Here is an 18,653-nt window from a genome sequence, read left to right as displayed (position 1 = left end):
ACTATTGTACAAAACACTGAACAGAAATGTTTGGACCTCATTTTTTTTCTCAATAGAAACATACATTTCACTTACTAAGATATTCAAAAACATTTAAACATACCAGTCATTAGTAAGCTTTTTCATAATAACAGATAAGAAAGAACAGCACAAAAATCGGGCATTCATTGGCCCTAATAGGAGAACAAGTAAAAGGGTGAGCCATCATGCCCATATTATGAATTTCCAGGGAAACTTGATATATAAAGGGCAGACTAAAATACACATCTCCCTCGAAGAGGGGGTAAGGAAAAGGGTATTAGGGCACTAAGGAAAGGGGGAAAAGAGAAAAGGAAGAAAGAGAGGAGGGAGGGAGGAAGAAAAAAAAGGGAGAAGGGGTCACACAGACACCTTCCCCACAATTCGAATGCGAAACAGCGAAGACGGTAGGTCTTATTTATCGGAGCTCAAGCCAGTCAGACCACGTCTTCCAGTAAGAGTCTAGAGTATTGGTCTCCCCAGCGACATATCTTTCCATGGTTGCGAAGTGATTTATCACATCACAGACCTCATTTAAGTTTGGGGGTTCAGTCTGCTTCCATGCCCGGGCTATACACAGTTTGGTAGCCGCTAAAGCATAAATTAAAAACGTCTTGGCGCTCAGGGAGAAAGACCTCGGGAAAATTTGGAGCAAAGCCATCTTAGGTGTCAAGTGTACATCTAGATTTATGGAGCCAAGTATTATCTCAACCTCTCTCCACAAAGGAGCACCCTTCGGGAAGTCCCACCATATATGAAGGTCAGAACCTTCAAGATCACACTGTTTCCAGCATTTTCTGGTGGGGGACGGGAACATTGCTGCTCTACTCGCGTCGGGACTCTGGTACCATTTCAACACACCTTTCATATATGTCTCAAAGACTGTGACACAATGAAGTGTCTTCTTAGAGAGAGTAATTGCATCATTAATCATTAAGAAGAGTGGCATAGTGAAAAGATATGGGTCGGGATCCCATTACCCCCTGGCACCACCTAGTTTCCCACTTTGTTTTTTCTCGGAGAGATGTCGTGGGGAATCCCCTAGCCCTGACAATACTCAGTACTCTGTAGCTCTCAAATCTGAACCACAGCGGGTTTTCCCCACTGGGTCCTACTAATTGTGAAGCCGTTACAAGGGTTCCTGAGTGATAAAGATCAGAAATCTTAGCGATTTCTTTACTCTTCCAAAAGTCGAAGTGGATCTCAAGGGAGCCCCACAGCAACCCCTTCAGGCTCTGAATAGAGGAAGGGTAGGGTGAAACACCCAACCGGTGACTTAGTTCATACCAGATGCGTAGTGAATGACTGACAATGGTATTGTTGATCTGAGCAGAGAGATTCGTGTGCTTAGGGACCCAGATGGCATCCCACAGGTCTAGGTCTGCCGGTAGGGCTAATTGCTCCAAGTGGTACCAGCCTGGTCTATCTGTCTCTACTCCCCAGGCAGAAACGTGTGAGCCTCGTCGCTTCGTAATATAGGTAAATGTTTGGAAACGCAATACCGCCCTTAGAAAAGGGTCTCTGAAGAATTTTGTATGCTATTCTGGGAACCTTGTGTCTCCAGGGATGGTGTTCTTTGGGTGATTTAATGTGTAGCATTTTCTTTGATGGCCGAAAAGTTCAATTTTAGTCTCATCAGACCAGAGCAACTTCCTCCATATATTTTGGGAGGTCTCCCACATGCCTTTTTGCAAACTCAAAACGTGCCGTTTTGTTTTTTTGCTGAAAGTATGGCTTTCTTCTGGCCACTCTATAATAAAGCCCAACTCTATGGAGGGTACGGCTTATTGTCGTCCTATGTACAGATACTCCAGTCTCTGCTGTGGAACTCTGCAGCTCCTCCAGGGTTACCATAGGTCTCTGTGCTGCCTCTCTGATTAATCCCCTCCTTGCCCGGTCCGTGAGTTTTGGTGGGCGGCCGTCTCTTGGCAGGTTTGCTGTTGTGCCATGTTCTTTCCATTTGGTTATGATAGATTTGATCGTGCTCCTGGGGATCATCAAAGATTTGGATATTTTTTTATAACCTAACCCTGACTTGTACTTCTCAACATATATATATTATATATATATATATATATATATATATATATAATATATTATATATTATATATATATATATATGCATCGTCAGGATCCAGCACTCACATAACATTCAGCCTCCGGGGTGCACTTCAAAATAATATAATTATATATATTCTGTAGAGAATAGGTGCACTCCCACTAACAATCTTCATAGCCAGGGTCTAGGAGTGGTAAATAGACCTAATAGACGAGAGCACACTCTGATGAAGGGGTGAATTTCCCCGAAATGGTCACTGTAATAAAATTGTGTTATACACTTTATAAGACCAGAGAGTGCTTCGTCTATTAGCTATATATATATATATATATTATATATATATATATATCTTATATATCATTTTATATATACGTGTGTGTGTGTGTTGTATGTATATATATATATATATATATATATATATATATATATATATATATATATATATATACAGGAGTGCAGAATTTATTAGGGCAATATGAGTATTTTGACCACATCATCCTCTTTATGCATGTTGTCTTACTCCAAGCTGTATAGGCTCGAAAGCCTACTACCAATTAAGCATATTAGGTGATGTGCATCTCTGTAATGAGAAGGGGTGTGGTCTAATGACATCAACACCCTATAATCAGGTGTCCATAATTATTAGGCAACTTCCTTTCCTTTGGCAAAATGGGTCAAAAGAAGGAATTGACAGGCTCAGAAAAGTCAAAAATAGTGAGATATCTTGCAGAGGGATGCAGCACTCTTAAAATTGCAAAGCTTCTGAAGCGTGATCAGTCGAACAATCAAGCGTTTCATTCAAAATAGTCAACAGGGTCGCAAGAAGCGTGTGGAAAAACCAAGGCGCAAAATAACTGCCCATGAACTGAGAAAAGTCAAGCGTGCAGCTGCCAAGATGCCACTTGCCACCAGTTTGGCCATATTTCAGAGCTGCAACATCACTGGAGTGCCCAAAAGCACAAGGTGTGCAATACTCAGAGACATGGCCAAGGTAAGAAAGGCTGAAAGACGACCACCACTGAACAAGGACACACAAGCTGAAACGTCAAGACTGGGCCAAGAAATATCTCAAGACTGATTTTTCTAAGGTTTTATGGACTGATGAAATGAGAGTGAGTCTTGATGGGCCAGATGGATGGGCCCGTGGCTGGATTGGTAAAGGGCAGAGGGCTCCAGTCTGACTCAGACGCCAGCAAGGTGGAGGTGGAGTACTGGTTTGGGCTGGTATCATCAAAGATGAGCTTGTGGGGCCTTTTCGGGTTGAGGATGGAGTCAAGCTCATCTCCCAGTCCTACTGCCAGTTTCTGGAAGACACCTTCTTCAAGCAGTGGTACAGGAAGAAGTCTGCATCCTTCAAGAAAACATGATTTTCATGCAGGACAATGCTCCATCACACGCGTCCAAGTACTCCACAGCGTGGCTGGCAAGAAAGGGTATAAAAGAAGAAAATCTAATGACATGGCCTCCTTGTTCACCTGATCTGAACCCCATTGAGAACCTGTGGTCCATCATCAAATGTGAGATTTACAAGGAGGGAAAACAGTACACCTCTCTGAACAGTGTCTGGGAGGCTGTGGTTGCTGCTGCACGCAATGTTGATGGTGAACAGATCAAAACACTGACAGAATCCATGGATGGCAGGCTTTTGAGTGTCCTTGCAAAGAAAGGTGGCTATATTGGTCACTGATTTGTTTTTGTTTTGTTTTTGAATGTCAGAAATGTATATTTGTGAATGTTGAGATGTTATATTGGTTTCACTGGTAAAAATAAATAATTGAAATGGGTATATATTTGTTTTTTTGTTAAGTTGCCTAATAATTATGCACAGTAATAGTCACCTGCACACACAGATATCCCCCTAAAATAGCTATAACTAAAAACAAACTAAAAACTACTTCCAAAACTATTCAGCTTTGATATTAATGAGTTTTTTGGGTTCATTGAGAACATGGTTGTTGTTCAATAATAAAATTAATCCTCAAAAATACAACTTGCCTAATAATTCTGCACTCCCTGTGTGTGTATATATATATATATATATATATATATATATATATATATATATATGCACGCACTCATGCATTTTGTGTATTTACAGACATATATACACATAAATACATAATATATAAATATATATTTATACACAAACACACACATACATATTTAGACGTGGATATGTATGTATCTCTATGTTAAAGTCATACATCCAAAGCACTCCAGCCACCAGAAGAAAATCTTTGTTTAAAAGACCTTTATTTTCATTAGTTGGGTCCAAAAGTTTACAGGAACAACGTACTTGACTAAGAGCCTATTGTAGGTTCGAAACGTTGTTCCTGTAAACTTTTGGACCCAACTAATGAAAATAAAGGTCTTTTAAACAAAGATTTCTCCTGATGGCTGGAGTGCTTTGGATGTATGACTATTTGGATTGACGAGATTTGGCAAATCTTACTCCGTGCCCCACAAACAAGTGTGCTGTTCTCCTTCCCTTTTGATTTTCAGACTCTATGTTAAAGCCCTTTGCAGCCTTTTTTTCCGGAGACTTCATATCTTTGAGCCTGTATAACTTTTTAATGCAATATTATTTTAAATTATTTTTTAGCAGATCTTGTTATTAAAAGTAACTGTACTTTTACATGTATTTTTAATGTGTTTTGTGCCACTTTTTTGTCTTGTGTAACAGTTAACCAGAGCTCTGAAGTTGTGCTGTCCCGACGCACGTTAAATTCTATTGCACTTGAGCAAACGTGTTTACTCTCAACTCTTAAAGAGCCTCAATAAACCCTCTCGTAATCTAGCCCTTAGTCTTAAAAGACAGAAGTTTGATATATCTCAGGGCTAGTTGTGGTTGGTTATATATACTCCTGAGTTTATATGTTAATCTAGTTACTTTTATACTCCATTTAGCGTACCACCTTTAATACTTTTATTTTTCATTATTACATGTTTTACCCTCACTCCTTGTCTTATACTCCTTTTCCAACTCCCAATTTATTTAATCTTACGCTTTCTCATTTTGATATTGTCTCTATTTCTTGCTCAGGATATTTCCCATTTTTTTTATCTTTTGTTGAAGGAGCAGCAATGTACTACTGGGAGCTAGCTGAATACTCTGAGTGAATCAATAACAAGAGTCATATATGTGCATTGTTGCTCCTGAGTCTACCTTGGTATGCTTTTAAACAAAGGATAAGCAGTACAAAGCAAATAAGATAAAAGAAGTAAAATGGAAAATTGTTTACAATTGCATGCTCTAGCTGAATTCTGGAAGTTAAATTTAGAATTTACTGTCCCTGGTGCTGGCTTCTTCATCACTCCTAGGTGACCCTCGGCCTTTTCATCACTCCTAGCTGACTGTCTGCCTCTTCACCACTCCTAGCCTGATTCTCAGGCTAGGAGTGGCAGAGAGGCCAAGTGTCGGGCTAGGAGTGGCAGAGAGGCCAAGTGTCGGGCTAGGAGTGGCAGAGAGGCCAAGTGTCGGGCTAGGAGTGGCCACTCCTAGCCTGACACTTGGCCTTTCTGTCACTCCTAGCCTGACACTTGGCCTTTCTGCCACTCCTAGCCTGACACTTGGCCTTTCTGCCACTCCTAGCCTGACACTTGGCCTTTCTGCCACTCCTAGCCTGACACTTGGCCTTTCTGCCACTCCTAGCCTGACACTTGGCCTTTCTGCCACTCCTAGCCTGACACTTGGCCTTTCTGCCACTCCTAGCCTGACACTTGGCCTTTCTGCCACTCCTAGCCTGACACTTGGCCTTTCTGCCACTCCTAGCCTGACACTTGGCCTTTCTGCCACTCCTAGCCTGACACTTGGCCTTTCTGCCACTCCTAGCCTGACATTTGGCCTTTCTGCCACTCCTAGCCTGACACTTGGCCTTTCTGCCACTCCTAGCCTGACACTTGGCCTCTCTGCCACTCCTAGCCTGACACTTGGCCTCTCTGCCACTCCTAGCCTGACACTTGGCCTTTCTGCCACTCCTAGCCTGACACTTGGCCTCTCTGCCACTCCTAGCCTGACACTTGGCCTCTCTGCCACTCCTAGCCTGACACTTGGCCTCTCTGCCACTCCTAGCCTGACACTTGGCCTCTCTGCCACTCCTAGCCTGACACTTGGCCTCTCTGCCACTCCTAGCCTGACATTTGGCCTCTCTGCCACTCCTAGCCTGACACTTGGCCTCTCTGCCACTCCTAGCCTGACACTTGGCCTCTCTGCCACTCCTAGCCTGACACTTGGCCTCTCTGCCACTCCTAGCCTGACACTTGGCCTCTCTGCCACTCCTAGCCTGACATTTGGCCTCTCTGCCACTCCTAGCCTGACACTTGGCCTCTCTGCCACTCCTAGCCTGACACTTGGCCTCTCTGACACTCCTAGCCTGACACTTGGCCTCTCTGCCACTCCTAGCCTGACACTTGGCCTCTCTGCCACTCCTAGCCTGACACTTGGCCTCTCTGCCACTCCTAGCCCGACACTTGGCCTCTCTGCCACTCCTAGCCCGACACTTGGCCTCTCTGCCACTCCTAGCCCGACACTTGGCCTCTCTGCCACTCCTAGCCCGACACTTGGCCTCTCTGCCACTCCTAGCCCGACACTTGGCCTCTCTGCCACTCCTAGCCCGACACTTGGCCCCTCTGCCACTCCTAGCCCGACACTTGGCCCCTCTGCCACTCCTAGCCCGACACTTGGCCTCTCTGCCACTCCTAGCCTGACACTTGGCCTCTCTGCCACTCCTAGCCTGACACTTGGCCTCTCTGCCACTCCTAGCCTGACACTCGGCCTCCTCACCACTCTTATGCGTATAATTTGCCTTTTTCATTTGTCTTCCAGGCATACTGCCTCCTACTTATTCCCTGTCTGATACTAATCCACCCACTTCCCCCATGTATGACAATCTGCCTGTTTCTCACTTCTGACCTTTTTCTTACTTTTATTGTGATATTTGACTATTTCTTCATTCCGCTCCTAACCCTCTCTGCCTGATAACCTCTTCTACTGTAGCTGTCATATACTAAACATCTGTAAACACTGTAAGACTATTACTTCTTCCTCATTCCTACTGGTATCCACCCTTTGTTTTTGTCAACCGTGTCTTATGCTTTCTTTCTCATGATAGTTGGTCTGTTCCTTGCTGGTTATATAATACTTAGTTGTTTGTTTTTTGTTTGTTTTTTCTTCATTTTGTCTTTTTTATTATTTGTTTATTTACCAGTCTCTTCCAGTCATATATTCATTATATCCTGCCTTTTTCCTTACTGTCTCACTTAAATGACATTTTCATTACTCTTAATCTGATTTTAACTTCTGTGTTTAGTTCAGAGCCTGGAGTGGGAAACCTTTGAGCAGTACTGTACCTGGCAGCTGTTCCTGGCTCATAACATCCCACTGGAGACCATCATTCCAATCCTACAGCACCTCAAGTATAAAGGTGGGTTTTTTGATATACAGTGTATGAGATCTATCTTTCGAAATACTAAAGAATTAGAGGGAGATTGTGAGCTGCCAGTAGATCTTAAAAATCCTTACTATAGATCCGAAGATTAATTGGATTTCAGTTTTTTTAACCACCCTAATTTATATGTTTGAGCAAATCTGTTCTGGTTCACACGAGAAACGCAAAAATGTATCTTGTATACATAAGCTGTTTAGCACTGTATTTGGTGCATGTTACATACAAGCTCAAATATGTTAAACTGACTCTTACAAATGGGTCAAGTTTTTCTTCATGTTTGAGATATATATCTCAACAAAAGGCTGGCACTCACTGGCTTTTTTCAATTAACAATACACTATATAATCCAAAGAATGAAGCACTATTCAGGGTTTTGCAACACCATCACATTTTTATTCCAAGTAACATATCTGGGTTTTACCCCCTTTATCAGGAAAAACATATACAATACACTTAGCCCCTACAGTTATATTTCAAGCAATCTCCGAAACCGAACGCTGCGTACTCCCAGCGTGGCTAAGCCCCTCCAACTGGATGCAACATCATCCGACTGGGCAGCAGGTTGCATGGTCTAAATTATCTAGTGTAATGAAAAGAAACAAAATCAAACATAACAATAAAGGATAAAGAAAATTTACAGCATCATCCTTCACTCCTAAACCCTATACAGTCAGACACCTTGTAACATTAGCGTATGCATTATAATATATCAGCATAGAGATACAATTACAGTCACCTGTCTAATGGTTACCATAATAACAGTACACAAAATACCCATTCCAGTTACACTAGTAGTTTATATACCCAGGTTGATTTATCACTGCTACTTGCTATCAGTACACTGACTACTCTAAACATATAAGAGGTATTGTAGATCCTCATCCTAAAATAGGCTAGGGATATGTACAAATCATAGACAGGATAAACTATCCTCCTCGCTTCCCTACTATACATTTATATATCATAAAAAATACAAAAATGGTCCACACATAGTATTAACTCTCACAAATGCATTAATGTTACCGGCTACACTGTACTTGTGGTTTGTTTTATGTGGGCAAAACCAATGACGACCTGCGCACCAGAATAGCCAACCATCGTTTGGCCATACGTACAGTTATTAGCAAAGGAACGTCAGAACAGCTTGTGGCTCACCACTTTGTGCAAGCAGGGCATTGTGTGGTTGATTTAAGGTACACGATCGTTGATCATGTACTTCCCCCACAAACCTCGTGGTGGGGATCAAGGTAAACTGTTGGTACAGAAGTAGGTAAAATGGACTTATGTACTAGATACTTTATCATCAAAAGGCTTAAATTTGTTTCTTATGATGCATTTTTAAGTTGCCCACACATTTGATCTATTTCTTATGATGTTTCTTTTAACATGAATGCATTTGTGAGAATTAAAGGGAAAATGAACCCCAACATTTTCTTTCATGATTTGGATAGAACATGGAGTTTTAAACAACTTTCAAATTGACTTCTATTATCAGATTTGCTTCTTTCTCTTGTTATCCTTTGCTGAAGGAACAGCATTGCCCTTCTGGCAGCTAGTTGAATACATCTAGTTAGCCAATTAGATACAAGAGACAAATGTGCAAGCACTAATCAGCAGCTAGTTCCTACTAGTGTAGGATATGTGCATATTATTTTTCAACAAGAGATACCAAGAGAACGAAGCACATTTGAAAATAGAAATAAATTTGTGTCTTAAAATTACATGCTGTATCTTAATTTTGCAAGTTTAATTTTGACTTTCCTTTCCCTTTAATACTATGTGTGGACCATTTTTTTATTTTTTAAGATTTATAAATGTATACTAGGGAAGCAAAGAGGATAGCTTATCCTGACTGTTTTGTACATATTTCGAGCCTATATTAGGATGAGAATCTCCAAAACTGCTTAAATGTTTAGAGTAGCCAGTGTACAGACAGCAGTCAAAACTCGATAAATAGACCTGGGTATATAAGCTGCTAGTGTAATTACAATAGGTATTTTGTTTACTGTTGCTATGGCAATAATTAGACATGTGACTGTAAATGTTTCTGTATGCTGAGATAATATAATGTATACGCTAATGTTCTAAGGTGTCTTGGACTGTGCAGAGATTTAGGAGATAAGGATGATGCTAGGAATGTTCTTTATCCTTTATGGTTAGGTTTTATTTTGTTTCTTTTCATTTCACTAGGTAATCCAGACTGTGCACCGTGCCGGCCAGTGGGATGATGTTGCATCCAGTTGGAGGGGCTTAGTCACGATAGGAGTATTTGGCATTTGGTCTCGGAGATGGCTTGAAAAATGACTGTTGGGGGTAAGTGTATTATATATTTCTTTCCTATGTCTGGTGAAGGGGGTAAAACCCTAAAACGTTACTTAGAATAGAAAGGTGACGGTGTTGCTAACACGTTGGAGAGTGCTTCATTATTTGGATTATAACCAAACTGCCGAAATCTTGTATCTATGTAGAGATTATGAACTAACAATATTGAACTGTTGTTTTTTTTCTTAATTTTGTTTTATGACATCTGTTCTTTGGGGAGTAACATCCTTATCTCGTTACTAACGTAACTATGCACTTAACAGACACATTACATTCCTTTGTTATCTAGTACTGTGCAAAAGTCCTAGGACACCATTAGATTTGTTGTTTTAACAAAGTTTTAATGACCATCCATATTTATTTTTAGGTCTTTTAATTAAGATACAAACAGAAAATACAGGAAATATGTACAAAAAGTATTAAAAACTAAATTTGCAGAAAAAAATGGCTTCTTCAGGCACAAGTCAGTATTTAGTGTGACCTCCCTTGGCACTAAGCACATCTTGAACTCTTTTGGGGAGACTGTCCTGGAATTTTCTGAAGTAATTATCTGCTATATTATACCAGACTTCTTTCAGCACTTCCCAGAGTTCTTCTTTAGATTTAGGTTGTCTTTCATTTATTTCTCTGTCCAGGTGATCCCATACTGCCTCTATAATATTCATGTCTGGACTCTGTAGAGGCCAGTCCATGACTTGTCAGTGTTTTATCAGCTCTTTTCTCTCCAAATATACATTAGCAGTGTGCTTGGGATCGTTATGCTGAAAAAAAAAACCATTCCCAATCAGGCACTTTCCAGAAGAAATGGCATGGTGAATTAAAACCTGTCTGTACTTTTCAGCATTCATGATCTCATCAATTCGGACAATATTACCAACACCACTGGCAGAAGGGCAGACCTTTTACCATGTTTCACTAAAGGCCGCAAGCACTCATTTCTTTCATGTAATTAGCAAGAGTCCATGAGCTAGTGACGTATGGGATATACATTCCTACCAGGAGGGGCAAAGTTTCCCAAACCTCAAAATGCCTATAAATACACCCCTCACCACACCCACAAATCAGTTTTACAAACTTTGCCTCCTATGGAGGTGGTGAAGTAAGTTTGTGCTAGATTCTACGTTGATATGCGCTCCGCAACAGGTTGGAGCCCGGTTTTCCTCTCAGCGTGCAGTGAATGTCAGAGGGATGTGAGGAGAGTATTGCCTATTTGAATGCAATGATCTCCTTCTACGGGGTCTATTTCATAGGTTCTCTGTTATTGGTCGTAGAGATTCATCTCTTACCTCCCTTTTCAGATCGACGATATACTCTTTTATATATATATATATATATATATATATATATACCATTACCTCTGCTGATTTTCGTTTCAGTACTGGTTTGGCTTTCTACAACATGTAGATGAGTGTCCTGGGGTAAGTAAGTCTTATTTTCTGTGACACTCTAAGCTATGGTTGGGCGCTTTTTTATAAAGTTCTAAATATATGTATTCAAACATTTATTTGCCTTGACTCAGGATGTTCAACATTCCTTATTTTCAGACAGTCAGTTTCATATTTGGGATAATGCATCTGAATCAATCATTTTTTCTTACCTTAAAAATTTGACTTTTTCCCTGTGGGCTGTTAGGCTCGCGGGGGCTGAAAATGCTTCATTTTATTGCGTCATTCTTGGCGCAGACTTTTTTGGCGTAAAAATTTTTTTCTGTTTCCGGCGTCATACGTGTCGCCGGAAGTTGCGTCATTTTTTTACGTTGTTTTGCGCCAAAAATGTCGGCGTTCCGGATGTGGCGTCATTTTTGGCGCCAAAAGCATTTAGGCGCCAAATAATGTGGGCGTCTTATTTGGCGCTAAAAAAATATGGGCGTCGCTTTTGTCTCCACATTATTTAAGTCTCATTTCTCCAACATAGGTGTGTCCGGTCCACGGCGTCATCCTTACTTGTGGGATATTCTCTTCCCCAACAGGAAATGGCAAAGAGCCCAGCAAAGCTGGTCACATGATCCCTCCTAGGCTCCGCCTTCCCCAGTCATTCTCTTTGCCGTTGTACAGGCAACATCTCCACGGAGATGGCTTAGAGTTTTTTGGTGTTTAACTGTAGTTTTTATTATTCAATCAAGAGTTTGTTATTTTAAAATAGTGCTGGTATGTACTATTTACTCTGAAACAGAAAGGTGATGAAGATTTCTGTTTGTAAGAGGAAAATGATTTTAGCAACCGTTACTAAAATCGATGGCTGTTTCCACACAGGACTGTTGAGAGGAATTAACTTCAGTTGGGGGAAACAGTGAGCAGACTTTTGCTGCTTGAGGTATGACACATTTCTAACAAGACGATGTAATGCTGGAAGCTGTCATTTTCCCGATGGGATCCGGTAAGCCATTTTTATTACATAAGAAAAAAAGGGCTTCACAAGGGCTTTTAAGACTGTAGACATTTTCTGGGCTAAAACGATTGATATATAAACATATTTTATACTTCATAGCTTTGAGGAATTATTTTATTCTTGGGAATTATGTAAAATAACCGGCAGGCACTGTATTGGACACCTTATCCTCTAGGGGCTTTCCCTAATCATAGGCAGAGCCTCATTTTCGCGCCTCTATTGCGCACTTGTTTTTAGGAAGCATGACATGCAGATGCATGTGTGAGGAGCTCTGATACACAGAAAAGACTTTCTGAAGGCGTCATTTGGTATCGTATTCCCCTTTGGGCTTGGTTGGGTCTCAGCAAAGCAGATACCAGGGACTGTAAAGGGGTTAAATATAAAAACGGCTCCGGTTCCGTTATTTTAAGAGTTAAAGCTTTCAAATTTGGTGTGCAATACTTTTAAGGCTTTAAGACACTGTGGTGAAATTTTGGTGAATTTTGAACAATTCCTTCATACTTTTTCACATTTGCAGTAATAAAGTGTGTTCAGTTTAAAATTTAAAGTGACAGTAACGGTTTTATTTTAAAACGTTTTTTGTACTTTGTTATCAAGTTTATGCCTGTTTAACATGTCTGAACTACCAGATAGACTGTGTTCTGTATGTGGGGAAGCCAAGGTTCCTTCTCATTTAAATAGATGTGATTTATGTGACACAAAATTTAGAGAAAATGATGCCCAAGATGATTCCTCAAGTGAGGGGAGTAAGCATGGTACTGCATCATCCCCTCCTTCGTCTACACCAGTCTTGCCCACACAGGAGGCCCCTAGTACATCTAGTGCGCCAATACTCCTTACTATGCAAAAATTAACGGCTGTAATGGATAATTCTATCAAAAACATTTTAGCCAAAATGCCCACTTATCAGCGAAAGCGCGACTGCTCTGTTTTAGAAAATACTGAAGAGCATGAGGACGCTGATGATATTGGTTCTGAAGTGCCCCTACACCAGTCTGAGGGGGCCAGGGAGGTTTTGTCTGAGGGAGAAATTTCAGATTCAGGGAAAATTTCTCAACAAGCTGAACCTGATGTGATTACATTTAAATTTAAATTGGAACATCTCCGCGCCCTGCTTAAGGAGGTGTTATCTACTCTGGATGATTGTGAGAATTTGGTCATTCCAGAGAAATTATGTAAAATGGACAAGTTCCTAGAGGTCCCGGGCCCCCCGAAGCTTTTCCTATACCCAAGCGGGTGGCGGACATTGTAAATAAAGAATGGGAAAGGCCCGGCATACCTTTCGTCCCTCCCCCTATATTTAAGAAATTGTTTCCTATGGTCGACCCCAGAAAGGACTTATGGCAGACAGTCCCCAAGGTCGAGGGGGGCGGTTTCTACTCTAAACAAACGCACCACTATACCCATAGAAGATAGTTGTGCTTTCAAAGATCCTATGGATAAAAAATTAGAGGGTTTGCTTAAAAAGATGTTTGTTCAGCAAGGTTACCTTCTACAACCAATTTCATGCATTGTTCCTGTCACTACAGCAGCGTGTTTCTGGTTCGATGAACTAGAAAAGGCGCTCAATAAAGATTCTTCTTATGAGGAGATTTTGGACAGAATTCATGCTCTCAAATTGGCTAACTCTTTCACCCTAGACGCCACTTTGCAATTGGCTAGATTAGCGGCGAAAAATTCTGGGTTTGCTATTGTGGCGCGCAGAGCGCTTTGGCTAAAATCTTGGTCAGCGGATGCGTCTTCCAAGAACAAATTGCTTAACATTCCTTTCAAGGGGAAAACGCTGTTTGGCCCTGACTTGGAAGAGATTTTCTGATATCACTGGGGGCAAGGGCCACGCCCTTCCTCAGGATAGGTCTTTCAAGGCCAAAAATAAACCTAATTTTCGTCCCTTTCGCAGAAACGGACCAGCCCCAAGTGCTACGTCCTCTAAGCAAGAGGGTAATACTTCTCAAGCCAAGCCAGCCTGGAGGCCAATGCAAGGCTGGAACAAAGGAAAGCAGGCCAAGAAACCTGCCACTGCTACCAAGACAGCATGAGATGTTGGCCCCCGATCCGGGACCGGATCTGGTGGGGGGCAGACTCTCTCTCTTCGCTCAGGCTTGGGCAAGAGATGTTCTGGATCCTTGGGCGCTAGAAATAGTCTCCCAAGGTTATCTTCTGGAATTCAAGGGGCTTCCCCCAAGGGGGAGGTTCCACAGGTCTCAATTGTCTTCAGACCACATAAAAAAAACAGGCATTCTTACATTGTGTAGAAGACCTGTTACAAATGGGAGTGATTCATCCTGTTCCATTAGGAGAACAAGGGATGGGGTTCTACTCCAATCTGTTCGTAGTTCCCAAAAAAGAGGGAACATTCAGACCAATCTTAGATCTCAAGATCCTAAACAAGTTTCTCAAGGTTCCATCGTTCAAAATGGAAACCATTCGAACAATTCTTCCTTCCATCCAGGAAGGTCAATTCATGACCACGGTGGATTTAAAGGATGCGTATCTACATATTCCTATCCACAAGGAACATCATCGGTTCCTAAGGTTCGCATTCCTGGACAAGCATTACCAGTTTGTGGCACTTCCGTTCGGATTAGCCACTGCTCCAAGAATTTTCACAAAGGTACTAGGGTCCCTTCTAGCGGTGCTAAGACCAAGGGGCATTGCAGTAGTACCTTACTTGGACGACATTCTGATTCAAGCGTCGTCCCTTCCACAAGCAAAGGCTCACACGGACATTGTCCTGGCCTTTCTCAGATCTCACGGGTGGAAAGTGAACGTAGAAAAAAGTTCTCTATCTCCGTCAACAAGGGTTCTCTTCTTGGGAACAATAATAGACTCCTTAGAAATGAGGATTTTTCTGACAGAGGCCAGAAAATCAAAACTTCTAAACTCTTGTCAAGTACTTCATTCTGTTCCTCTTCCTTCCATAGCGCAGTGCATGGAAGTAATAGGTTTGATGGTAGCGGCAATGGACATAGTTCCTTTTGCGCGAATTCATCTAAGACCATTACAACTGTGCATGCTCAGTCAGTGGAATGGGGATTATACAGACTTGTCTCCGACGATACAAGTAGATCAGAGGACCAGAGATTCACTCCGTTGGTGGCTGTCCCTGGACAACCTGTCACAGGGGATGAGCTTCCGCAGACCAGAGTGGGTCATTGTCACGACCGACGCCAGTCTGGTGGGCTGGGGCGCGGTCTGGGGACCCCTGAAAGCTCAGGGTCTTTGGTCTCGGGAAGAATCTCTTCTCCCGATAAATATTCTGGAACTGAGAGCGATATTCAATGCTCTCAAGGCTTGGCCTCAGCTAGCAAAGGCCAAATTCATACGGTTTCAATCAGACAACATGACGACTGTTGCGTACATCAACCATCAGGGGGGAACAAGGAGTTCCCTGGCGATGGAAGAAGTGACCAAAATCATTCAATGGGCGGAGACTCACTCCTGCCACTTGTCTGCAATCCACATCCCAGGAGTGGAAAATTGGGAGGCGGATTTTCTGAGTCGTCAGACATTTCATCCGGGGGAGTGGGAACTCCATCGGGAAATCTTTGCCCAAATTACTCAGTTGTGGGGCATTCCAGACATGGATCTGATGGCCTCTCGTCAGAACTTCAAGGTTCCTTGCTACGGGTCCAGATCCAGGGATCCCAAGGCGACTCTAGTAGATGCACTAGTAGCACCTTGGACCTTCAAACTAGCTTATGTATTCCCGCCGTTTCCTCTCATCCCCAGGCTGGTAGCCAGGATCAATCAGGAGAGGGCATCGGTGATCTTGATAGCTCCTGCGTGGCCACGCAGGACTTGGTATGCAGACCTGGTGAATATGTCATCGGCTCCACCATGGAAGCTACCTTTGAGACGGGACCTTCTTGTTCAAGGTCCGTTCGAACATCCGAATCTGGTCTCACTCCAACTGACTGCCTGGAGATTGAACGCTTGATCTTATCAAAGCGAGGGTTCTCAGATTCTGTCATTGATACTCTTGTTCAGGCCAGAAAGCCTGTAACTAGAAAAATCTACCACAAAATATGGAAAAAATATATCTGTTGGTGTGAATCTAAAGGATTCCCTTGGGACAAGATAAAAATTCCTAAGATTCTATCCTTTCTTCAAGAAGGTTTGGAGAAAGGATTATCTGCAAGTTCTTTGAAGGGACAGATTTCTGCCTTATCTGTGTTACTTCACAAAAAGCTGGCAGCTGTGCCAGATGTTCAAGCCTTTGTTCAGGCTCTGGTTAGAATCAAGCCTGTTTACAAACCTTTGACTCCTCCTTGGAGTCTCAATTTAGTTCTTTCAGTTCTTCAGGGGGTTCCGTTTGAACCCTTACATTCCGTTGATATTAAGTTATTATCTTGGAAAGTTTTGTTTTTGGTTGCAATTTCTTCTGCTAGAAGAGTTTCAGAATTATCTGCTCTGCAGTGTTCTCCTCCTTATCTGGTGTTCCATGCAGATAAGGTGGTTTTGCGTACTAAACCTGGTTTTCTTCCGAAAGTTGTTTCTAACAAAAACATTAACCAGGAGATAGTCGTGCCTTCTTTGTGTCCGAATCCAGTTTCAAAGAAGGAACGTTTGTTGCACAATTTGGATGTAGTTCGTGCTTTAAAATTCTATTTAGATGCTACAAAGGATTTGATGACGCCGTGGACCGGACACACCTATGTTGGAGAAAACAGAATTTATGTTTACCTGATAAATTACTTTCTCCAACGGTGTGTCCGGTCCACGGCCCGCCCTGGTTTTTTAATCAGGTCTGATAATTTATTTTCTTTAACTACAGTCACCACGGTATCATATGATTTCTCCTATGCAAATATTCCTCCTTTACGTCGGTCGAATGACTGGGGAAGGCGGAGCCTAGGAGGGATCATGTGACCAGCTTTGCTGGGCTCTTTGCCATTTCCTGTTGGGGAAGAGAATATCCCACAAGTAAGGATGACGCCGTGGACCGGACACACCGTTGGAGAAAGTAATTTATCAGGTAAACATAAATTCTGTTTTTTCATTGCTTCTGGTTGCTAGAAGCTTGTTCTTTGGCATTTTTTCCCATTCCTGAAACTGTCATTTAAGGAATTTGATCAATTTTGCTTTATATGTTGTTTTTTCTCTTACATATTGCAAGATGTCTCATGTTGCATCTGAGTCAGAAGATACTTCAGGAAAATCGCTGCCTGGTGCTGGAACTACCAAAGCTAAGTGTATCTGCTGTAAACTTTTGGTAGCTGTTCCTCCAGCTGTTGTTTGTATTAAATGTCATGACAAACTTGTTAATGCAGAAAATATTTCCTTTAGTAAAATACCATTACCTGTTGCAGTTCCATCAACATTTAATGTTCAGAGTGTTCCTGATAACATAAGAGATTTTGTTTCTGAATCTATTAAGAAGGCTATGTCTGTTATTCCTCCTTCTAGTAAACATAAAAAGTCTTTTAAAACTTCTCTTTATCCAGATGAATTTTTAAATGAACATCATCATTCTGATTCTAATGATTCTTCTGGTTCAGAGGATTCTGTTTCAGAGGTTGATGCTGATAAATCTTCATATTTATTTAAAATGGAATTTATTCGTTCTTTACTTAAAGAAGTCCTAATTGCATTAGAAATTGAGGATTCTGGTCCTCTTGATACTAAATCTAAACGTTTAGACAAGGTCTTTAAATTTCCTGTAGTTATTCCAGAAGTTTTTCCTGTTCCTGGTGCTATTTCTGAAGTAATTTCCAGAGAATGGAATAATTTGGGTAATTCATTTACTCCTTCTAAACTTTTAAGCAATTATATCCTGTGCCGTCTGACAGATTAGAGTTTTGGGACAAAATCCCTAAAGTTGATGGGGCTATCTCTACCCTTGCTAAACGTACTACTATTCCTACGGCAGATGGTACTTCCTTTAAGGATCCTTTAGATAGGAAAATTGAATCCTTTCTAAGAAAAGCTTATTTGTGTTCAGGTAATCTTCTTCGACCTGCTATATCTTTGGCGGATGTTGCTGCAGCTTCAACTTTTTGGTTGGAAACTTTAGCGCAACAAGTAACAGATCATGATTCTCATAACATTATTATTCTTCTTCAACATGCTAATAATTTTATCTGTGATGCCATTTTTGATATTATCAGAGTTGATGTCAGGTTTATGTCTCTAGCTATTTTAGCTAGAAGAGCTTTATGGCTTAAAACTTGGAATGCTGATATGTCTTCTAAATCGACTCTACTTTCTTCCTGTAACTACCTGATGCAGAGAGCAGTGTCAGCTGCAAATGTGGGTCTGTGAATGTTCCTTAGACTTGTTGTGAGTATACTTTAAGTCAGCTGATGCAGAGAGCAGTGTCAGCTGCAAATGTGGGTCTGTGAATGTTCCTTAGACTTGTTGTGAGTATACTTTAAGTCAGCTGATGCAGAGAGCAGTGTCAGCTGCAAATGTGGGTC

General features: G+C 41.6%; 1 protein-coding gene across 1 annotated transcript in view; it reads left to right on the top strand.

Annotated features, from left to right (window-relative positions):
* The window catches only part of INTS3 (integrator complex subunit 3), an 883,995-nt gene that overhangs the window by 597,038 nt on the left and 268,304 nt on the right, over nucleotides 1-18,653 (top strand). Inside the window, 1 exon segment of the mRNA XM_053719732.1 lies at nucleotides 7,387-7,500. Within this exon segment, the coding sequence (XP_053575707.1) occupies nucleotides 7,387-7,500 (114 nt within the window).

The sequence above is a fragment of the Bombina bombina genome, chromosome 1 (genome assembly GCF_027579735.1).
Source record: "Bombina bombina isolate aBomBom1 chromosome 1, aBomBom1.pri, whole genome shotgun sequence".
Taxonomy (NCBI): domain Eukaryota; kingdom Metazoa; phylum Chordata; class Amphibia; order Anura; family Bombinatoridae; genus Bombina; species Bombina bombina.
Note: the sequence above shows the minus strand (reverse complement) of the source record. Positions and strands in the feature narration are given on the sequence as shown.